This window comes from Grampus griseus, assembly GCF_964374135.1.
Source record: "Grampus griseus genome assembly, chromosome: 9".
NCBI lineage: Eukaryota > Metazoa > Chordata > Mammalia > Artiodactyla > Delphinidae > Grampus > Grampus griseus.
Genome location: NC_139003.1, coordinates 61288383 through 61314025, shown reverse-complemented (window position 1 = coordinate 61314025; position 25643 = coordinate 61288383). Strand labels below are relative to the sequence as shown.

At 37.2% G+C, this 25643-nt stretch overlaps 1 protein-coding gene across 2 annotated transcripts in view; it reads right to left on the bottom strand.

Annotated features, from left to right (window-relative positions):
* GLCCI1 (glucocorticoid induced 1) overlaps positions 1-23683 on the bottom strand; it is a gene marked incomplete at both ends in the record, with an annotated part of 117190 nt that extends 93507 nt beyond the window's left edge. For both annotated transcript variants that reach the window (XM_082662388.1, XM_082662387.1), the window contains one exon: positions 23239-23683. In XM_082662388.1, the coding sequence (XP_082518514.1) occupies positions 23239-23683 (445 nt within the window). The remainder of the gene's footprint in view (positions 1-23238) is intronic.
* Between the last annotated feature and the right edge of the window lie 1960 nt (positions 23684-25643).

Below are 25643 nucleotides of genomic sequence, written 5' to 3'. Positions count from 1 at the left end.
TCAAAGTTCTCAACTTAATAAAGGAAGAAAAAATTAAATGCTCTGGTTGCTAAGATCTATGGTAAGAACAAATCTTTTATCTGTGAAATTGTGAAGAAGGAAAAAGAAATTTGGCTTGCTTTGCTGTTGCACCTCAAAACTGCAAAAGTTAGGGCCACAGTGTGTGATAGGTACTTAGTTAAAATGGAAAAGGCATTATATTTGTATAAGATACTTTCAAAGAGACCATGTTCACATAACTTTTATTACAGCATATACTTATAACTTTTATTATTAATTGGTGTTAATCTCTTAATGTGCCTAATTTATAAAATAAACTTTATCATAAGTATGTATGTATAAGAAAAACATAGGATATTCAGGGTATAATACTATATGCAGGTTTAGGCATTCAACTGGAGGTCTTGAAAGATATTCCCTGTGGATAAGGGCGGTCTACACTATATATTCAACACAATAAATTGTTTCTTATTTCATGATTATAGTTGTGATTAGAATATATATTTAGTTTTTAACTGATCACAGTATTTCTCTACTAATTATTACAAAATTACCTCAGTTCAAGTAGATAAAATAAGAGGATACCTTATCAATTAGAAACATAAATTAGTATCCTCAAACAGTCTTTGAATTTACAAGAGCTTAAAAAACAATAAAATTTAATAAAAAATAGTAGCAATAAAATTGCTAAAATCAATATTCTAAAGTATGAAAGAAAATCAATTAAATAAATACTTACCATCATTACTTAAGCTAAACAGGCATCAGGAAAATAGTAATTTCATATGTAGTGAAACCAGGTGATCACTAACACTAAATAAAACCACTGCGCCACCAGGGAAGCCCTCAACATATTTTTTAAACCAGACCAAATTGATTCAGATGCATCATCAGCCTTGGGAACCACTGAGGTCCTAAAGCAATGTTTCTCAAAGTGTTAGACATTTGTTAAATATGCTCAATACTGGGCCCAATTTCTCATCAACAATGTGAGACTCTCTGCTAGTGGGACCAAACAATGTGAATTTTAAATATGTATCTCAAGTGAATTTAATGGTACTAAAATCTTAAGAACCTATGTCTAAACGATTGGGACTAGATCCTTTAGAGTTGCAGGTGCTCAAAAATAAAATCATTTTGTTGATTATAATCTACTCCATTTAGAGGCACTGAAAGTTTGAATATAAATCCAAGAAAATATCCTGCTGCAAAAAAGTCAAACAATTCTTCTAAATCTGCACTTAGCAGCTAACCTTCTAGAATCTAGTAAATTTAAACTTCTAGTCATCTCCTTCAAAAAGGTCACTTTCTAAACTGAGTGCCAGCCATGACAATAAGAACCTTCAAACCTAAATACAAAGCACTCTAGACAGAATGCTTAGGAATGCTTTCTTAGAAAGATGAGATAACAGACAAAAAGTTCAATACAGCTTCTTTGGAAAGATTCCCTCCCACCCAAACAGGGCATTTTGCACACAAAAGTTAACTACAATAAAATTTGCTTCCTAAAAAAATACAAGAAATTCTGAAAAACTACATTAAGTAGGTTCCTTTTTATAAAATCAAAGTGCCAAAGAAAAATAAAATATATAAGCAAAGTAAAATTTAGATTTTAATAATTAATTTGATTAAAGAATTTAAGCCTGAGTCTCCAAATATTACAGTATTTTATAGCCTTTTTATTTAAAACCTTTATCTTTTAAGAGAAAATAAGTGTTTCATGATGTCTGAATTTGCTCCTTCATATTATAATTTCAATCCTTATCACTGAAATCAAAATAACAAATTCATGGAGCAGAGACTGAATATAAGACATTAAGTTGCTTTTCTTCAACTTCAAAAAACCCTGAAATGATATAGTTCCTAATTTAGTGATCAAAAATAGCCAAAAGTAAATACGGGTAGAGAATATCTTGCTATTGGTTCACTGAGGTTAAGCATGAACTTAACTAAAGGTCTGTTTTGTTTTGTTTTTTATAAATCTATTTTTAATTTTTATTTTGGCTGCGTTGGGTCTTTGTTGCTGTGTGCGGGCTTTCTCTGGTTGCGGTGAGCAGGGGCTACTCTTCATTGCAGTGCACAGGCTTCTCACTACAGTGTCTTCTCTTGTTGAGGAGCACAGGCTCCAGGCACGCAGGCTTCAGTAGTTGTGGTACGTGGGCTCAGTAGTTGTGGCTCGCGGGCTCTAGAGTGCAGGCTCAGTAGTTGTGGCGCACGGGCTTAGTTGCTCCGCAGCATGTGGGATCTTCCCAGGCCAGGGCTCGAACCCGTGTCCCTTGCATTGGCAGGCGGACTCTCAACCACTGTGCCACCAGGGAAGCTCCTAAAGGTCTGTTTTCTTAATAGAAATTTGCTTCAGTATTTCTGTATTGAGAGCTACTTCCTTGAAAGTTATAGTTTTAAATTTATTATCACTGTTGAAGAGTCTCTCCTTGACCAAACTTTAGCCAGGCTCCTCTGAACTCTTTCCAATTAGGCCCTAAATTTTGGGCTTCTGTGTTCATCTCTGTATTGTCCAATTTTAGCAAGAATCCTACTATGTCAGTTTAACCAGAATCCCCCACCCTCAATATTGATCACGCTGGATATTTGATTAGGTTTCTCATCTCCACCATCCCCCATGTAATATCTGACCACCTGGTCTGCCTTCATTAACAATCCTATTTAGGTCTGTTTAGCCAGAATCCCCCTTATTTTGATGTTTCTTTCCTCTCAGTAATTTTTTATCTACTTACCCCACCCTTCTACTTGGCTATACATCCCCAGTTTTCCTAGTTGTATTCCAAGTTTGAGCCCAATCTTTCTCCCCCACTGCAAAATCACATTACAGTGGTCCCTACAACTATCGTGATAGTCTCCCTGAATAAAGTCTGCTTTACTAATCTTTATCGAGTGTCATGAACAATTTTTTCTTAAACGTCACTACCAACATTATGAGTAATTTTCTCCTTGCCTCACGGTTACAGAGAGAAATTTTCAAAATAAATCCTTCCCCCCACCACCAAGAAAAAAACAAATTTAAAGAGCTGTGTAACTAAGAATAAAAAAAGTAGAAAGGAGGAGACTGGTATTCCTCTCTAGCCAATCTAATGCACATTAATACTGATCATCTAATCGAATTATTGTTAGATTCAGTTTTCCAAAATCAGCACAGTCTAGGCGCCTCACCAACGGCCTTTACGGGCCTTCCTTGCTTAAAATATAAGAAGATAAAAAGTTAGCCAAATACATGGGCCACATAAAATAAAATCATCAAAATCAAATGAACTTCAGATGAGACAGGAAGGACACCAGATCTGAATATGCTATCTGAAATAAAACTAAAGGGCAAAAACTAAAGCCCTCTCAGTGTGAGTAGATTCTGAAACACTAATCAAGACCTGGAATCCTGCCATAGAAGCAATCTAGAAAACATGCCGAAATGACCATATGGCTGCCCTGCAGAAATCTGGAAAGGAACCAGTCAAGAAGCTGACAAGAGAAACAAACATGCTTCTCACCAAATGAGGCCTGACACAGCCTGTAACCTGAGGTCTGTCAAGAAAAACAAACAAAAAAATGTAGTCAAGCAGCCATTTAGGAATGATTCTTCTCTAGGTTATAGCTCACTCAAATTTGTGTCAAATGATACATAAATTGAGATACGACATTTGGAGGAAGGCCTTCAGCCTGTTTTCAAAGAAAACCCAAGAGAGTATCTTCTTGTATCAAGATTGTAAAAGAAAACTTCACCAAGATGGCCATGAAGGCTGGTGACAAGCACTGGAAGAATACACAACAAATTAAGATGGAGTTCTGACATCTGCAATATATCTATAAAGAAATTACATATATGGCAGCTGAGATGCTAAAGATTTTTAAGTTCAATTTTTTCTGGTGGAAAATGGTATTTCTTTAAGGAACCCTGGCAAAGTCATAATTAGTAGAAGAACATTCTATAAACTTTATTAACTTCCAATGAATTAGATTAATAGAGCTTCCAAACATCTAAAATCTTATATAACTAATGGTCTCAAATGTTAAAGAAATAATCACAAAGTATTAGCAACTATAAAACAATGAAAATAAGATGACCAAAAATGGATATTAATATAGTAAGTGAAAGGAAAGCAAATATTCCTTAACCAGAAGACAAAATGTTTAACAAAATTTTGTTTCAAAGTACTTAACTTCCAGTTAAAGCAATGGTAGAACTTAGAAAATTTTTAACCAAATGAGACAGATCCACTATTATATCCCAATTAAAAAAAAAACTAACAAAAAAGACTATAATAAAGGCTATAGAATGGGCTATATCTTTACCACAGTATGACAACCAATATTACTGATCAAACTCCTTGATTTTTAAAGTAGGGAAAACTGTGATCTAACAGTTCAAAACAAGCTAAAAATCTTCTTTAAATGACAGAAGCAATGAAAAACCTCAGAATTAGAAAAACTAAAAATGATGTGTTTGAGAGCAAGGAAGATATGAAAAGAGAGGTGATCAAACTCAGGAAAGATTTAGAAATAAAAGAAAAACTTATTTCAGGAATGAAGACTAAGTTAACAAGAAGCACAGTGGGTTAATGCCTTTCCAAAAGTAGAAAATGGAACATAAGACAAATTTTAGAATTAAAAGAAGAGATAAAAAGATCTTAAGAGACAATAATTAATATGTAACTTAAGCAAGACTGTCCAACATATGTTTAGTAGGAGTCCCTGAAGAAGACCAAAGCAACAAAGCAAAAAATGATTAAAACTATAATAAAACTCTCCAGGAATAAAAGATAACTTCAAACTACATATTGAAAGACTATACATGTATCTGAGAAAATGATACAGCTGATACAGCCCAAATCAAACACATTTTAATGACGCTAAAGTGACCTTCAAGTATAAAAACCCATAGATTAAAACTTCTTATAGTCTTGTATATTCTTGCTACATAATACATGAGAACTCAAGGAATATTGTTGCCATAAGTCTGTCCTGAAGAATCTACCAGAGAATAGCTTCAAACAACCAACAGCTTGGAAAGGAATTAACATAAGGGCTCCTGGAATGTGTGAGCCATTCAGGTAGTAACTTTCAAAGGAGAACAGAGTAGCAGAATGCTCAATATCTCTAAGGTAAGTCTTCCATCATTACATGAAAGAAATGACCAGAGAAGGATTGTAAATTCATATAGTTATTCTCTCAGCACATCTGTAAGACTAAGAATTTCCAGAATATCTGATAACCAAATGTAGTTATTAAATTGCTTATAGAACCAGATATATATATATATTTTTAAACATTTTAATATTCCTCCAATATTTTATTGTGTTGACTCTGAGAAAAATTAATGTTAGTCTTAGAGACGTAACCTAGTAGAGAAATTAGCTCCTGCCCAACCTAGTGGAGAAACTAATTGAAATGGAGCATCCATAGTGACTCCATTAATAGAATTTTTGCCCATCCCCTTCCTCTAGAGCTGGCAATTACAGAGTAAGGTTTGAAAGTCAATCCTACAGAAGCCTGCAGCAAGAACCAGGAATGGATCAAGGAACGGGAATTCCTCTTATGGGGAAAGGTGGAGTTTACCATGGGATAAGGTAGAATAATGGGCTGAGGGGCTTGAAGAGAGAGTCATTTGGAAAAAAACAAGATGGAAAGAAGCCTTGAAGAGGACCTTCACCTTGCAAGGAGCTAAATCTATAAGGGTCTGCTTTTTGAAGGAACAAAAGTAAGCAGCCTCTGTCCACATCATCCCAGTATCTATGGAACAGGTCAATAAAGAACAAAAAGTCCTAAAATAATTTTCAAGACCAAGAAAGAACTGATTGACTATTAATGTTATGGAATCAGGGTCTTACCACTATTACAAAAGGACAAAACCAAATTTTACCATGTAATACAAGATCTTTATGATGAAGTCTGTATGATGACTATAGTTCCTCTGATCCTGAAAAAGAATCTGAAAATTATCAGCTTTCTCATCTCTTATTTGAATAAAGAATACTGACTTAATATGGCAGAGAAAGCACAACAGTCTCCTTGACAAGTAAATATCTCTTCTTAAATCTATACTGAAAATTTGTAGAATTCTAAATCCAAATACATTTTAACAACATACAATTTATAATGAAAATAAGATGCAAGCATTTAAGTCTAAGTTATAAACATTTTGTTTAGGTAATAAAACCTACAGATTAGCTCATAATAGCATAATAATAAGGTAAACAGTTAACTCCATGGTTAAGTAGAAAAGATTAAGGAGAAAGGCTTAGGAAAAGAGTAACTGCTTAACCTCAATAAGATATGACTGCTAGTCAAGCTAATTTACTGATGGTAGGCAAATGATAAACAGTACTCTGAACTGAAAATACATCTGGATACCACAGATTTGCTTCATGCAAAAGAATCTAGTTAATTAAACCTAGCTGACTAGCTGCATTTTCCCCCACATCGTGTCCCCAAATCCAGCAATGGTGAATATGTTGTTGACTGGGAAATATATAACTACGCTTCTGTAGAATAAACCCAAAATCAATAGGCTCAACAGAATGAAGGCTTCAGAAATAAGAAAACACAGATGTTTATTCTAGCATTTACTTTCATAAATATTGACATCAAAGAATCAAATATGTAGCTGTGAAGCAGTAATTTATCTAAAATTGGATGCTTCATTAAAGCTGGATATGGCCCAAAGCTGCAGGAAACATCCTGAAGGAAAAGGTCTTATACAAATGATACCTTTGTAGAGGCCATGGAGTAAAACAGAACATGGTAAAAACCAGTTCCGTGTTCGCATACACAGGACACCTTCCACCTCAACAATTCTACAAACATTGTGCATAAAAGGTTGCCAGGAAACACTGCCAAGGACTGGGAGCAACTTCAGAAAAAATAAAATAAAACTACTAGTGGCATGACTAAGTGTAGGGGAAAAGTGTCATAAAATATTTTAGAAGAACATCATATTTTATTCCTCCAGAACAGGCTTAGAACTGGCCATTATAATCTTAGTCAAAAATGGTCTATTGATATTACTGATTGAACTGTACTTCAATCAAAATGGCATTGCCCAGGAGCTACAAATGGACTGAAGTCACAAAGTTCCAGAGTTTGTTATTAGCATCTAAGTTAATTTTTTCCCTTAAATGATGAAAGAACATTGTTCAATCCAAGAACCCAAGAAATGAGTGAACAAATATCAGACTACACTTTTGGATATAGCTTGAATCATTAACAATACCTACAATAGCTAGGGCATTTGTAATAAAAACCTGAACAACACTTCCAGATGTACTGAAAAGACTCTTCTCAACATGGGAAGAAAACAAAACCACACTACAGAAAAGAGGTGGGTCAACTGCATTTTTGTCTGCCTTTTTTCTCCATTCTTTCCTTCTTCACCTCTGACCAGAATTTTTTAAATCCTTTCTATGTAGTGTTTGAGACAGGACAAGTACGAACAATGTATATTCAAACATTATGAATAATACAGTTAACTTCTTTTTCATGGATATGTCAAATCACTCATTTATTTGTCTCTTCCCCCCCATATTTTAACTATTTTACTTTCATTTAAGAATGAAATAAGAAAGTGAAACCTAATATGATTCACTAATCTATTTAGTTTATACTTAAATGATAAATCTAAGACTTATCTACCAGAGGGTGGGCTCCTTCCTAAAAGTAAAGCTCTTGTCTTTTTCTGTTTGTTTCTCTAACAGCTAGCACAACTACTCAAGTTTTGTTGAACCTGTGGATATCAGTTATCCATCCTTTCCTTACTTTTAATGAAATTAATACTCAAAAACTAGAAATCACCTGGCATATATTATGGAACTCATTAGCAAAGGAGCCTTTCTGGAAGAGCCTCAAATAGAATGGCTCCACATTTCTTTTTAATATTCTGTATGTGAGGCTCATCTAAAATCATTGTGAATGAAGTGCAAGAGAGTGACAAAAATAACTTGAATTCAGATCTCTATCATCCCATTTTCCACATTTACATAAAAGGCTATGATTTCCATGCTTAGGTATTTCACAAACAGGTCATTAATATAGGTTCATATAATAAATAACTCTTCATATAGTGCATATCCAAGAAAAACAACATATTTATATAACAAGACCACTTAATAAGATCACTAAACTTCGTGTCCTGCCAGGCACTCTGGGAGACCATGGATTTATTTCCACATGGCTATCAATTCTTAAAATGTCTCCGAATTGTTTTGAAAATAGTCTCTTAAATTATTAATCAAAGAGTAGTTATAGCATCTTCAGTTAATGAAAGTAAATAGCAAATTATATAAAACTAAATATATTCCACCAAGATCACACAATCGAACTTGATGAAGTATCTCTCGCATATTGACAGAAGCACTGATAACAATGGACCACACTTGCCTATGTGATGGATCACACGAGGTAAGAGTGAGACTCCCAAGGTGAATTTTCAAAGTGGCTCCAGTAGTAGCAGCTGGCAGACCACCTTTCTTTAAACTGTGAGGTGCAGTAAAGTTGCTAATGCTAACAGCTACAATTTTTTAAAATTCGTGGCTTATCACAATAAAAACCCAATGTGTATCTTCCTGGCTGACAGATGGCCTTCTATATGATCATTCAGGGATTCAGACTTCCTTCATCTTATGGCTCCACCATTCCCCCAGGGCCTTGGTTGGAGTCCTCTGCTAGATTCTCTGCTTCCAGCTGGCAGATGAGGGAAGAGAATGAATGACGAGGATCAAACTAGTGCTTTTTTATTGAACACAGATGAAAATGTTGTATATCACCAAGCCTTATCTAATTGCAAGGAGGGGTAGGAAAAAGAGTCTTGATGTGGGCCAAGAGGGAGACAAAACAGGGTTTGGTGAATAATTAGAAGTCTCTACTATAGAAGGGCTTAACTCCCTTTGTCTGAATTACCTCGGAGATAGTTTGAGCCAAATTTTAGAGTAAGTCTTGCTAAATTATTACAATTGTCACCATAAATAGAGTGATCTAACTTAATCTAATTTACAGTAATCAGTAGATTACCTTACACTGACACGGGATCTTTGCCTGACAAGGAACAAGTATGGAGCTATTGAAAGATAATAGCATTTTCAATACAAAGTGAGTTCAGTTTACAAAGAACTTGATGTACACAATCGAGGATGCTGAGATGAGTCTTTTATGTCACAGAAAGGATTATGAACTTCAGAATTTTTTTTTTTTTTAAAGAAAGACTATGTTTATAAAGAAAGACTGTGCAATGGGTAAATTAGAGAGCGGTGACTAATGGCGGGGGAACCACTTAAGAGGCAGCAGTTCTAACAAATCAAGCAATAAGTAATAACGGAGCCGTGAGGGGATGGAAAGAAGCTACCAGATTCAGGACATAATTCTAAGGAGATGGGATAAGATATAGTGATCAGTAGGATGAGAGAAATGAGGGAGGAGGGAAAGTTAATAATTATGCTGCAAGGAAGTTAAGAACCCAACCCAATGATGCTCTGGGTCTGAAAGTCTTATTAATAAATTATTGATTTTCTGCTAGTAGCATAGAAAAATACACTAGACCACTTTTTCAAAGCATGTTACCTAAGGGAATATGATATATTCTATGTGAAACATAGGTGGAATATACTTTAAATTAAAACTTCTTATACAGATGGTAACGAGATCAGCAAGAAGGTAAAGAGCATGAGCAAAACATCCAAAGACAATTATAATGATATTTTTAAATATGTGGATATGTAAACTTGCAGGATGTAAGCATTATGTCTGTTTTAATTTGCTATATACAGTTACCACCTAGAAGAATACCCACTCCAGTCAGTAGAAATGCAATAACGACAGGTTTCAACACTTCTTTCAACTTTGAATTTAAATACCAACATAATATTCTGCTCAAAAATCACAAAGCCAACTCCAGCAGAGAAAATGATCATACACTTACTAAGAAAATTAAACTGTAGATAACTGGATTGTCATTCTAAATTACGTTAGATGATTCAGAAAAGGTAATTTATATGTAAACTGATTAATTTGTTTCTCCAAACCCATCCAACAACTTTTTACCAAATAATCCTTAAGTAAATACTTCAAAGAATTCAGCATTTAAGACATGCCTCCAGGGCTTCCCTGGTGGTGCAGTGGTTGAGAGTACGCCTGCTGATGCAGGGGACACGGGTTTGTGCCCTGGTCCGGGAAGATCCCACATGCCGCAGGGCGGCTGGGTCCGTGAGCCATGGCCGCAGAGCCTGCGCATCCAGAGCCTGTGCACCGCAACGGGAGAGGCCGCGGCAGTGAGAGGCCCGCGTACCACAAAAAAAAAAAAAAAAAAAAAAAAACATGCCTCCAGAAGGAAATATAATTGTATTATAAATAGCAAATTTCCCCATAACCACAAAGAAGATGTTCAGAATTCTCATCTAGTTAGATGTCCATTGGTTTTATCTTACATGAGATAAGTAAAGTCCCTAAGTCACTACCACTTCGTATATTAAAATTACCTATAGCATTATGAAAAGATGAACATGAATTTCTACTCTATATGAAGAAAGTATCAGGAGCCAGTGATTATCCAGTGATTGTTGAGAAAGGAACGCGAACTTTACAACATTCTCTCTTTTATACACATACATACACACCACACACACACGCACACAGATATTGTGTAGCCCTTAGGTATAATCAAATTAGGTGACCAATTTTTTTTATCTGTACACAAATTTTTTTAACATTTTTATTTGTCATAGACCCAACCTTAACCAAAATGTCCTCCAATAAGTGATGGGTAAGGAAACTGTGGTACATCCATACTGTGGAATATTGCTCAGCAATAAAGGGAAACAGACTACTGATACTCTGAACTACTGTGATAGATCTCAAGGGCATTATGTTGAGTGGAAAAGAGGCAAGCTCAAAAGGTCACATAGTGTATGATTCCTTCTATCTAACATTCTCAAAATGACAAAATTATAGAGATGGAGAACAGATCAGTGATTGCCAGGGGTCAGGGTGGTAGGGGGAGGGAGTGGTATGACTACAACGGGCAGCACGAGGGGGATCTGAGTGGCATCTGACATCTGTGATAGAACAGGTCTGTATCTTGATTATACTGGTGGTTACACAGATCTACACGTGATAAAATCACACACTCACACACATACATACACACACACACACACACACCCCAATATAAAAATGCTGATTTGATGTCATACTATAATTTTGTAAACTATAACCGTTAAAGGAAAAGTGGGTGAAGGATACGTGGGAGCTCTCTGTATTGTCTTTGCAACTTCCTGTGAATGTAAACTTATTTATTTACTTTTAAATTTTTATTGGGGTAGAGTTTATTTACAATGTTGTGTTAGTTTCAGGTGTACAGCAAATTGAATCTGTTACACATATACATATATCTACTCTTTTTTAGATTCTTTTCCCATATAGGCCATTACAGAGTATTGAGTAGAGTTCACTGTGCTATACAGTAGGTCTTTATTAGTCATCTATTTTATATACAGTAGTGTGTATATGGGTGACCAATTAATTTCTTCGTCCTTAAGTATATACAGAAACTTTAAGTTAAAATCAGACTGTAGGATTATACAATTATAAATATCATAATCCACAGTACTAATCATATTTCTAGTCTAATTATGCTTACTTATTGCCTTGTCCTCCTGACACTGATAACAGTAGCAGGTTTGGTGAAAGTTTTTCATGAAGGAAGAAATATTTCCTCCATTAAGCTGGTTAGGAACAGTTTGGTAGGAAATTATAACTCAAGTAATAACTTTTTTTTTATAAGGACAAAATAATCCAGAAGAAAACTTGGAATATTTATCTAATTTAAAAGCATACCTTTCCACAGAGAAATGTGAGAAATAAAATCATTAGTACATATGAATTCTTTCCCTTTTAGGGGTTAATTGAATACAAAATTTCTTAGAATTTTAAAACTCAGACTAGAAAGGAAATGGAAAAGATCTATTCATGTTCATTTATAACAACTTCTTAGGATATTAGTTAATCCTGCTAAATGTCAGTAGAACATTTTATGTAGCAATGAGAAATTACACTATTCAGTAATATATTTTTACAACCTCAGATGAACCTCAATCTTGTGTAACTGACTTCCTAAAAAGTTTGTGTAAATAACACTTGGCTAAATTGAATAATTTTACTTGCACGTAAATTAGATATTCTCTAAAGCAAACAAACACCCCAAAATCTGCTCTACACTTAAAAATTTTTACATTGCAATAAAGAACAAATTAATATGTAATTTATATTCTCATTGCTTGCTTAGTATAATCATGATCTTTATGATAGATCTAAAAACATTTAGATTTTTCATTGAAAATGCCCACCAAATTTTTGGCATGACGGTTTTTTGAATTTCTCCAAATATAACAGCTTCAGAAGCTGATTTCATGTTAATCCCACCATGCTAGGCCAGACTTTAGCAGAATATTATAATATGTCCAGGCAGCAATATAGCTTAGACCTAGATATAATATAGAAGCCACAAGATAATGCTCTCCTAAGCTTCATCTAATAAGGGAAAAACACATATAAACAAGTATTTGGTATTCAAAAAAGAATACCAAGAAGTGCAACCTAATCTTGAAAGATAAGCACAGAACATAATAATTCCCATACGAAGTCCAAACCTCGGAGAAGATAGTGGGTCAAATTCTTGGCAGATTTTAAATGACTTGACCTTGTTGAGAAAAATGAATGTGAGCACCCCAATAGCACCTAGAATACGTATTCTGTGAGGGTTAAACAGAGCTCCTCAGACATAGCGGGGACTCAATAAATATTTATTGTGTAAAACAGGGAGAAAATGCATTAGTTTTACTCATCAACATACTGCCAACAACTACAATACCTGAAAACAAAAATTTCTTGAATGAACAGTTATCACTGAAATTACATTAAAGCTACACTCATCTTTGGCCATGTGTTAACCAAAAAGACAAAGAGTGGGCAAATGCAATCAACTGACCAGGTATTTTTCAATAACAGGTCACTTAAATATGTAAAGAAAGAACAGAATTTTAAAATAGGTTTTTTAAAGCTATCTGGCAAAATATTGCAGAATGTTGTAGCTTTTTTCCAAAAACTGATTTCTGAGCATAGTCTAACTCCCTAATTTACAATGCTAATGAAACTGCATTTAGCAATGTTTGCTAATCCCTGTTTAGTAAGTATTAGACACTTAAATGAAATAACCTGACTTTAAGCAGGAAAAGGACAGTTGATTCTTTTCAGGGAGATGCACCAGAGAACCTCCAAAACACTTTGGAAGAAAGAAAATGACACTGTCACAGAACACTCAAAAATATCATAATTTGTTTATAGACTACCAGCTAATATATAAACAAATCTGTATTTTACTATGATCCTTTTACACATTCGTGGGAAGATCATTTCACAGGTTTACATAAGTATAGCAAAGTTCTTTAAGGTAACTGAGCAACTGAGCTCTACTAGTTTTTGTTATTTTCTAAGATACAAATATTACTTCGTTAATCCAACTTATAAACTGATGTATTTAACTAGAAAAGTAAATAATTACACAAGAAAAGTCATGAGAAACTTCATCACATAGACTTTATATAACACTTTCAGTATCATAACAATAACAATAAAAATACCATTTCTAATGTTACTTATGAAAGGATTCATGTTCCACACTGACTATCAAAGAGGGCTTAGAGTAAGCACAAGTGACACTGAAAAACGCCACAACATCCTGAAAGAAATGATTAAAATGGAGATTGAAATATCTTTTCTATTATACATCACATCAGCAAACCTAGAAAATGGAAAAGAGCCCAAGAGGCATAAACTGAGAAGATACTGCACCTTGCTGCTTTGCCATGAGAGTGAAATATAAAAAGATACTATTTTGAATGCTGCTAAATTATCAAAGAATGGTAAAAGTTAAGAATCACAATGTTATGGTTGAATGGAGCCTTATGATGCTTTATTATAAATGTAAAGCTTATGTTATCAAATAGGAAAATGCAAGACTCATTCTACCCAGATTTTAAGATTTCATGTGAAAGGCAATTTTAAAAATTAAATCTAAATTGTGTCTTAACAAAGTGGTAAGTACTTTAAGGACCAAGTGGAAGGCTTACTAATGACATAATAAGGTTTTGAAGTGCTATGACATATTTATATACATATCTGAGGCCTGAATCACTGGGAATACTTGCAGCTATTTTAAGTTCTGTGGACCCTAGAGTTTACTGCCATTTAGCTTTCTCTTCACACCCCACCAAAGCTATTTTTGGCCTTTCTGTGATTTAACTGTATAAGCAATGGGATAACCCAATGTGCATGCTTTCCTGCCCCATAATTAATTGGGTTCCAAAAGCGACTTTCACCTGACCCTGAAGTCGGGACTTAGAGAGTTACATGGCCCTTTGGGCCTTCTGTGCATGCCACCTGATCTTGGGCAGACTACTTAACTTCTCAAGAGAGAAAGAGAAATTATAAAAGTGTTTTATATTGAGTCCCAGTGAAGACTAGTTGCTGACATAAAAGCTCTGTAAATAACTGATTTTACTAAGAATCATCTAGTCTACACAATGCTATAGAAACAATATGGTACTGGCAATAGAAACAGACACACAGACCAATGGAACAGAGGACCCAGAAATAAATCCATGCATATACGGTCAACTAATCTTTGACAAGGGTGCCAAGAATATACAATGGGAAAAGGACAGTCTCTTCTATACATGGTGCTGGGAAAACTGGATATCCACATGCAAAAGAATGAAACTGGACCCTTATCTTACATCATGCACAAAGTTAATTTGAAATGGATTAAAGACTTAAATTTAAGACCTGGAACTATAAAACTCCTAGAAGAAAACATAGGGAAAAAGCTCCTTGACATCAGTCTTGGCAATGATATTTTGGATATGATACCAAAAGCACAAGCAACAAAAGCAAAAATAAACAAGCAACTGAAAAATCTTCTGCACAGCAAAGGAAACAATCAACAAAATAAAAAGGCAAGTTATGGAATGGGAGAAAATATCTGCAAACCATACATGTGATAAGTGTATGGTTTTCTGGATATATACATTTGCTATGTCCAAAATATATACGGAATTCATATAACTCAATAGCAAAAAATACAAATAACCTTATTAAGAAATAGGCAAAGGATCTGAATAGACATTTTCCAAAAATGACATATAAATAGCTAATGAGGGTACACGAAAAAGTGCTCAACATCACTAATCACCAGTGAAATGCAAATTAAAACCACAATGAGATACCACCTCACACTTGTTAGAATGGCTATTGTCAAAAAGACAAGAAAATAAGAAGTGTTGGTGAGGATGTGGAGAAAAGAGAACCCTTGTATAACACTGGTGGGAATATAAATTGGTGGGAATGGAAAACAGTATAGAGGTTCCTCAAACACTTAAAAATAGACCTATCATATGATCCAGCAATCTCACTTCTGAGTATATACCCACAGGAAGTAAAATCAGTATCTTGAAAAGATATCTGCCCTCCCATGTTCTTTGCAGCATTATCCACGATAGCTAAGATGTGGAGAATCTATGTGTCCACTCACAGAGGAATGGATAAAGAAAATGTGGTATATATATACAATGGAATCTTATACAGTCTTTTAAAGAAGGAAATCCTGCCATTCACAACAACATAGATAAACCTGGAGAACATTTTGCTGAGTGAAATAAGCCAGACAGAAAAACAAATACACAGGGAAAAACAAAAACAAATATGACCTGACTTACGTGCAGAATCTAAAAAAGTCTAATTCATAGAAGCAGAGGGTAGAATGATGGTTGCCAGGGACTGGCAAGTGGGAAAAGTGGGGAGGTCAAAGGGTACAAACTTTCAGTTATGAGTAAGTTCTGGGAATCTAATGTACAGATGGTGACTACAGTCGATAATACTGTATTATATACTTGGAATTTGCTAAGAATAGATCTTAAGTGTTCTCATCACATATCAAAAAAAAAAGGCATCTATGTGAGGTGGTGGATATGTTAATTATCTTGATTGTGCTAATCATCTCACATTGTAAATGTGTACCAAATCATCACACTGTATACCTTAAAATATATACAACTTTTGTCAGTTATACCTCAGTAAATAATAAACTTACTTTTCCTTTAATAAACTTACTTTTCCTTTCCATAGCGGAATCTTTTCCCTACACAACCAAACTCTTAAAAAACCCACCTATATCATTTTAAAGATAGAGAAAATAAGATGCAAACAGTTAAGAACTTACTATAAGTCAAATGTTAGAAGTGGAAATATAACCCAAGTCTCTTGACTCCAAATCCAATATTTTTCAGTATACCTTTCTGTTTCTAAGCCTCTTTTATGGAACCATTCGGAAAATCATTTCTTTGGTCTTTAACTTGATAATTAATTCTAGAGAAAAAAGCCAGGTTATTCCATTAAGGAATAAATGTAGCCACACACTGCTTCATTCCACCTTTTCCAGAAATAAGACAATCCCCAAAGCAAATTTATAGAATCAGTTATAGGGCAACTCTAGTTGTCAGTCAGTGCTCATTCAATCTTATATTCAGTAGTATCAACAGCAATTATTTTATTAGGTATATCATAGGTATTAATAAAGCTAATTAAGCCACAAAGAGTTCATTCATGTCTTGTTTGTTCTGCTCAAGAAAACAATTGTATAATAATTTTAGAAAATGTTTCACTAAATAATTAATATTTTAGTAATATAAAAGTTAAGGTTAGCTATATGGACTATTAACAGAAGTTCACCCTGAGGCCATACTGGCTAAATAAGGGGATATTACTGTCAGTAGTTGATAGGTATTTTATCTTTAGACACTAGGCAGCAAGTTTTAGCAGTTTTTGCCTTCTTGTTATGAAACATCCAGAAGTTTAATGGATTTCTGAATTCTAATAACGTGGAAGACAATTCTGGACATCAACCTTCCCACACAATAATGGATCTCACTAGTTTCTTTAACTCATCCTTATTTTTGGTGAGCCATTATTAAGGTTCACCATAGTTGCATTGCATTAAGTTACAAATATACAGAGTTCAAACCCACAAATTACAGTGATAACTATTAGCTCCTGGTGGGGCTAAATTAACCTAGTACCAGTTGCCAGGACAATCTCTTGAGACCAGAATCTCTGCTAAGTAATTCCTGAAACATCTACCAGTTTACCACCATGTATAACTAACTTTTAATAATCATGGAGAAAAATACTTCTCACTATAATACGATTCAAGAACAGCACAGATTCTAGAAGTACACAGGGCCAGATACAACCAAGTCCGTATCGTTGACCCCTCAGGAACCAGGATTTCTCTCACACACACTGTTGCTCATACCCTCCTCTCTGTCTCTCTCCCTCTCTCTCTCGACACATTTTTAGACATTCTGAAAATGTCAAAGCACACCCCAGCACAGTGTAATAGTGCTGTGGAACCAATAGAAAACCTCTTCTTTAGTAATTCTTATAGCTCAGAAATCACAGCTGATGACCAATATCAGTCTCTTTTTAATTAGGAGAAATAGGATAATCCTGTGGAATGAACACTGTATCTGGAATCGGAAGATATGATTTCAAATCCACTTTCTTGCTGAATGAAAGAATATATTGCCTTATATATAGTAAAGCACTCACATGTTTTCTTCCTTTGTACCTACAACAATTAGAGATACAACATAATATTGGGGAGGTTATTGAGTTATTCATGAACTTGCCTCGTCCTGCAAGCTGCCACAATAACATTCACCTGAGGTAAACAACACTGCTTAAAGGTATCTGCCATGTTTGTTCCTACAAAAATGAAATACTAGAAAAGTATTTTTCCACAGTTTGTTCATAATTAAGTATAATCCTGTTTTCTTTAGAATTACTATAAATCCATTATAATTTGTTTTGCAGAATAAGCACAAGTATTATCCTTCTAGAATCAACTGGATGATCCATAGAGTCATGGTCAGTTCCAGGGGTTCAGATGAGGGGTAGAAAGGGAAAGAGACTGGCTTCTGGCTCTTCCATCAGTTTCTCACTCAGGTTTTTCACATCAATAGGTGAGTAGTGTTCGCTCTTTCCTCCACTTAACTTTTGGCAAACCCAGTTAGAGACCATCATCAGATAAGCTCAACCTCTTGTTAAAATAAATAGAATATAGGACAGAAACAGCATCAGTGATTTGGTTTCTTTGACATTTAATGAGAGAACAAAATTATATATTGAAGACAAAAGACAACAGTGCCAGGCACAGACCCAGGACAGGTGCTGTGAAAAAGCCTATCGTGGTGGTGTCTGGGGATTTAAACTCTGGAGAAAAGGCTAAACTAAAATTAAGAATAACAAAGTCATTAGTATATACTTCTTGGCAGATTATTAGCTGTATGTGGAAGCTTTGATAAAACAGGCTTTTAGCAATGTTTTAAATTTCAGATTTAAGAAAAATCCTCTCCTACTCGCCATTTGTTGAACACTGCCGTTTATTTCCATTGTTATTCATTGCCATGGAGCCCAATTACTCCTTTGTTTTCTTATTCACATTTAGTCCACATTATCACAAATAAAAATCACAAGGATACCATTACCCTTCAACACTTCCCCAATGTATAAATCCTAATTTGCATTAAATCCTTGAAGCAACATACGTTGCAGTGAATGAAATGTCCTTCTGTAAAAAGTACTGTAAATAATGAAAGAATTTTTAGTTCAATATATATACACGACTTTACATACAGCTAAACTGTCCAAGGTGCTTTTATACACCCTAGGTATACAATATTCAATATGCTTAGAATAATAGTTATTCGAAAGGAATATAATCTTTGAACATAAAACAGTTTAAGAATAAAAAAACTTCTATAAATTCACTTATCTATTTTGCTATTAACCCACTGATGTAGAAATTTTACGTACCATAATTAATGGGAAAAATTAATGAACGCTGCTGATACTCAGTGTAGTTCTCAAAGGCTGAAAACCTTTCCCAAAAATCAGTATCTGAAACCTGTCTCTTTAGGAAAAACAGTCAAAGCTTTAACTGTTTTCAGTCTAGTATAAGAAAGCTTTGAAGCAAGTTAACTCTAAGCACCCAAGGAAAACTATTTTTAAAAGTGGGGGGGACAAACGGAGGACCTTAATTTTCAACAATATCGGCCTGAGAAGTAACTTTATAAGAGAATGTCTGAGTATCTTTAAAAAGAGAGAGAAAAAAGTAATTAAAAATGTTGGAAGTCCACAAACTGAGCATAGCAGTAAAAATGACTCAAGAGGGAAAATTTAATGAAAAATAAAAAACTGAAAGCAAATTAATTGATCAAAACACAGACACACACACATACATGCACACACAATGCAGGCAGTCATTCAGCATTATATGCTAGCTGGCTTTGTATTTTCTTTTAAAATATAATCATAACTTCTCAATGTATAAAATAAGGCTCTCAAGGTACTCATGAAAAATTCTTACCAAATTTCACTCTAGAGTTAATGATATTAGGCATGTTAAATCAGGAATCAACACATGCTATTTTCCACAGCAGGAACTATATAAATTACAAGCTCTTCCATGTTTTTGTTATTAGGTTTGGTACACTTAAAAATAAGCGGTATTCTACATCGAGTGCTCTAACGCAACTGTTTTTATATCTTTTAGAATTTATATTTCATCTCAGTGCTCAATCCTTACAAAAAAACACAAAAAGACCTGCAATTGCTATTTACTGTCTTGCACAATAAAATTGTATCTGTTCTGTTTTTGAATTCATAGATTTTGCTTTATGAAGTTTTCAGAAAGAAGCAACTTTATTATATTTTCATTGTTACTCATGATTTTAGCTTAAAGATCATTAATTTTAACACTAACATCCTGCTATATTCTCATTTGGGTTGTTCTATTTATCTCAAAGGTAGACTTATGTATTACCATTACAAAAAAATAACTATTTGCATAATACTTTATGATTTTACATCTATTACAAACACATCACAGGGAGCCTGAGGATGCATTCAGTAGCTTGTCATTCACCACTTCAAGACCCTTCAGAACTAAACAAGGAGGAGGGTGACATTTTGCTAAAGGCAGAAGAAATGAATATAAATAACAAACTTTGAAGTTTTAAAAATACAAAAGAAAATTTTAAAAATGCAAACAAAAATATGATCATATGCATAAACAATATAATTTCAATTTTTAAAACTCCATGTCCGCTATACAGAGCAAGATGTTTGGAGATTTATATATCTTCTATTATGATACCCACTGAAATTATCTAAAACTGTGCTACAAAAATAGAGAAAATTACCATCTTCTTGCTAGATTTTATAAATATATTAAAATTGTGCCTATTTACATAATTCAGCTTTTCCTCAGCCTTGTGAAATAATCTGAGTATCATTTATTATTCTAGACTTAACCCTAAAAATGTGCATATTAAGAATGTTTCAGAGGGAGATAATGATCTAACATGTTAAGAAATTATGTTGTCTCATAACTTCTTCTTGGTAAAACAATTACAAAGAAAATTGTTTACATCTTCTGTATTTTCTTCCATAACCACCAGTCCAGATAAAAAAATACTGAATGCTGTTATGTCACCTCTAGTCCAAATGCTCATAGCACTTGAAGCTTCTTGTAAGCAATATGCTTCTATACTAAACACATATCCCTGAGCTACCACCTACCTAATTTAACAGTTTTAAATGTACTTTCAAATACAGCGTAATACCATCTTAAACATACACACACATACATACATATATACACACACACACACACACACACACACACGGAGTGTGCAGAAAAGGAAGGAGGTGGAGAGCAAGAAATGGAGCACGTTGTTGTTTTTCATTCATGCAGTATAGTGATGTCAGTGTCTGCAGCAGCAGCAGCGGCAGGAGCCTTGACCTGTGGAGGCTACAATCCACTGAAGTCAGAACCTTGCAGAATTCAAAAGAAACTGAGTAGATAATTGTTTGAAAAATTGTTCAACTGTTCATAGCATGAATTTTAAATAGATAAGTAAAAAGAACAGATTAGTTGTATAGTTTTAACTTAGGTAGAGAGGAGCAAGGCGGTATGTGGAGAAGTAACAGAAAGGTATTATCATCAGGGAACTGGGGGCAGAAGAACCTACATTCAAAATCATTTCAGTGTAAGAAACTGACAAAACCACCTGGTGTTAAAAACAGCAGAAAGGCCTCTTCTGTTCCCAATACAAGCTCTCTGATGCAAATCTGTCTCCTGAACAACCAGAGTCAGAGAAGTGTTTTCATCATGATTGCGTTAAAATTGCATTAAACTCAGATGTGACATACTACATACAACAAAGAGGACAGTTTAAGCCTGGTCACAAATTTCATTAAAACTACTTGATGATGGACCTTGTAATTCCTAAGCAATTAAGACTTTTGAAGGATGCAGAAAAACAAGTTGTACTATGATCTGTTGTAAGATGTGTTTATCAACAAAAGGGGAGGAGGTACTAGATGACCAATATATTGTTGCAGCAATTGCTGAAACTACTCACTATGCCCACAAAACCCTCTGAACACAGTCTTTCTGCAGTGCTTATTTTATGGCTCTTACATTAGTCCCTAAAAGAAAATCCCAAAACTCAATCTATGTACTGTTGAAACTAAATCACTCAAAAATTTATGTAACTGCTGCCTTCTTTTCATTCTGTTACCTTTCATTTCATACAGTTCTAGAAAATGTGCAAAGGAGTTGCATATGGCATTAATCTGTTAGAAAATGGTGGCCTTTTCTATAAAATACAGCCAAAGATGTGTGTTCAGTTGTGGTCATTATTAGGGCGATCACGTTGTTTTCATTCATTCATTCAGGATTTGCTGGAGGATGTCAGTTTCTGTAGCTGGCTTGACCTGGGGGAGGAGTGGGGGAGCAAATTCCTTCTGGTGCATACTGATTACAGGATGTATTTCTCGGTGCTCCTGTACACATACCACTGCACTACATCCTACCCTGCCTCACCATCAAGTGGTCTGAAAACAAGGGCCTCAGCAACATGCTAATTACAGGTCAGAAATATTAAAACAAAACACCAAAACTGCAATCTATCTTAACACAATCACTTTCTCCAAGTCTAAGACCTTCATCAAGAAAACTCCATTAAAAAAATTACACATACCACATAAACACTGCACAGGCTCCACAGTGATTCCCTTCCAAGCAGAGATTTTTCCCCTCGGTATGATCCGTTCTCTCCACAATGCAGCAGCAGCATCTGTAGCCCTAGCGTGGTATCTAATAACATGAGCTACTCCTCCCTCCCTTATGAGTTTTACATCCTTGTTTTGGCTAAACTTCCTTTTCTCCCCCAGAACTAAACTAGATCATTCACCGTGTCCCTAAACATAAACCAAACCGCCCCAAAACACAAAACATTAAGGGAAGCCGACAGCATCCACCAGTTCACCATTACCTTTGACACCTAAGAAAAACGAAACTTGAGATCCTTTAACAGCTCAACTGAACTGTTAAGTGTACTTAAAAATAGAAGGAAAAAAGTGAGCACACTCCACAAATAGGTCCTTAGAAATTTACCATGAAAGTCTTGAGTTGGGCATAAACTGTTTCCAGTGCAGTACCGCCCTGATGCATATGACTATATAAAGTAGAGAAAAGAGGGAGCCCCCCCCACAAAAAAAAAAGCCAAACCAAACACTATACACTTCAATTGCACATCCAAAACTGTCCCCTCTACACACCCAACAGGATATCCTTACATCATAACTGGTGCCTCCACCTCCCCACCCCCAAAAAAGAAAAAAAAAATTATCCCGGTAGGCACAGACACATTATAGGAACTTTGTAGGAAAGCACAAAGAGGCTGTAGAGATTACAACCACCACCTTATCTGCTGCCGGAGAGTTTGTGTGCGTGTTTTTTTAAGTGTTTCGCCCAGCTCCTCCTTCCCCCACTACAAACAGCAAACACATGAGTGAGCTAATCAGCTCTTAAACTGAAAAACCTTTCGATACAGGCGAGTGATAGAAGATAAAGCTGAGGGGCGGCAGGAGGGTCAAATAAAAGTTGCTCCGCAGTTTGCTCATCCAAGCCCCGCAGCGACCGCAGGGGGGTGAGGTTCCCAAAGCCGCTTTCACACCTTCGATAATGCACTAGCAAAGAGAAGCCCGGAGAGGCTGAAGTTTCCACGGAGGGCACCGTCGGGGAGACGCAGCCCGGGAGGACAGAAAGGTTGGGCTCGCTACCTCTGCACACGGGCGAGCCGGGGCTCCGTCGCTCAGGTGAGTTGCTCCTCCGGTGGCTCTCTGGGGACCGTCTCGGGCGGCCCTTGGCCCGCGGCGCCTGCTCGGTCGGGGCTGAGGTCGGCGGCGGCGTCGGGCTGGGCGGGCTGGGGCCGCGGGCCGCGCCGGGCCCCGGGAGGCTGCCCAGCGAGGCGGCGGCAGCGGGCGGGCGCGTGGGACTGTGCTGGCTGCCCCGCAGGAGCTGGTAGGGCACTGTGGCGCGAATGGGCTGCAGCAGCCGGCCGGCTCCCGCAACCGGGGCGCAACTCACGCCGCCGCCGCCGCCCGCACCGTTCCCGCTCCCGGCGGCGGGGGTGGCGGGCGGGGAACCCGCGGCGCTGCGCCGCATCCTCTGCGGCGGGGGATGAGGAGTCTGAGAGGAACTGGAAGAGGAGGAGGCAGTGGACATGGTGGCTCCGCGGGCCCTGGACGATGCCGGCCAACACCGAGGCGCGGAGCGGGAGGCGCGCGAGCGTGTGGGAGCCGGCGCGATAGTGCGTGCGAGTGTGTAAGGGGGAGGGGCGGGGGTATCGTGGAGGGGGAGGAGTCTCTCGGCTCCCCCTTCGCAACGCGCACCCCCGCCGCCTCAGCGAGGGGGGAGGGGAAGGCTGCGAAAACAAACGTCCAACGGCCCCAACCGCCCGACCGGGCTCGGTGTGGCGGTCACGGCCGGGGCCGCGAGGAGCCCGGAGCCGCCGCCGCCGCCGCCCCGGGCATCGCGCTGACAGGGGAAAGGGGCAGCCGCCGGGATCACGCAGATCCGCGGGGCTGCACGCGCAGGAGAGGCCGGCAGCTGCAGGAAGGGCCGGGACCCCTGCTTCTGGGGACCTGGTAAGGGTAAAGGGCCTCGAGGTGCCTGGATGAACGCAAAGCCGCGCCACCGCAAACGCCGCCGCCGCCTCTTCTGCCCGCTCCTCACTCCATAAGGCACCTAACCCCTCAACCCGTACCCCGCCCCCTGCACCGCCTCCCGGCGCTCCGGGCCGGCAGCTGCCGCAACGAGCATTCCCATTGGCTCCGTCGTTCTCCACCAGTACGCGAGTGATTGGTTTCAGGGTAGGAGTGAGAGGAGCACCTGCCAATGAGAATAGGCATCCTACTTTGGAGGCGGGATATGAAGGAGCGAAGAGGGAGAAAGGGGCTGTGCGCTCAAGGAGGGGCGTGAGAGTTGACAGCCTTTGAGGTGAGAGGGGGACTTTGATTGGGCTGCCCTGGGAGAGTGGGTCCATGTGTGTCCTGCGCGTGCCCCGACACCCACAGACGCGCACGCCCAGGGAAGCAGGTTGTGAGGGCTCCACCCTCCAGGGCCGTTTGCACAACTTGAGACAGAGGATGCGTCAGGCAAACTTTACTTTGCAAGTACACCTGTTCTGGTGGTGGGATGTTTTAGAAGAATCCATCCCTTCCCCACTAATTTTAGTAATCTGAGTTTTTGTGGCGAGTAGACTAATCAAAAAAATTTAAGGCCATCAGAAGCAATGTCTGGGGGTTGGATTGAACACTGGGTGGATACTTTTACAGTTATCCTATGGAGTGAAAAGAGATAATCAAATCATATGTTCCAAGACAATAACTCTGAATTGCAGGGGTCAACAAGGAATTGTACATCATTACACCATCAGTTAACTGGAGGTGTAATAGAGGGCACACCCTGTTGTCTTTTCCCAGAAGCAGGTGGCCTCTTGGGAGAAATCGTACCAGACTCGATGTAACAATCCACTGGGGTAAATTTAGTTTTTATTCTGCAGTGGAACTGAAGAGAAACTAAGATTTTGGATGACTGTCAGGAACCTAAGTTTACCCCACAGTAAGCCAAGGTTTTAAACGTTAAGCAGGAACAATTGATTGAAGGGTCCACATCAGATACCCTCCATTCGTTTCCATGAGATAAAAAAGAAGTGGGAGATCAGATTGGTCTACTCTTGGTGTCTGCCCACACTGACAGGCTTCCTCTGATTTCAGGCACTAAATGCAGGGGTCAGTTTCACTTAGAGGAGCCATCCCTCTCAGCTTCATTGTGCCCTCAGAACAGAAAGCATACTAGGTTCTGTAAAAAGTGGATGAAACCCACTTTTTCTGTAAAATGCAAGAATTGCACCCATGAAGACTAGTGACAGTTCCTCACTTTATCACATAGTAGAATAACAGCTAACATTTACTGAGCATTTCATGTGTCAGCCACTGTTCTAAGAATGTTTTACGTGTTAATTCCTTCAATCCTATAATCCACAAGGTAGATACTACTATTATCCCCATTGTGTTCACATGTATTTGCTTTCCAGAATAACATATTAAATATAAATGTAGTAAAAACTTTTCTCTTTTAAATTTAGTATAATTGACCTATTGTATTATTTTTTCCATCTAAA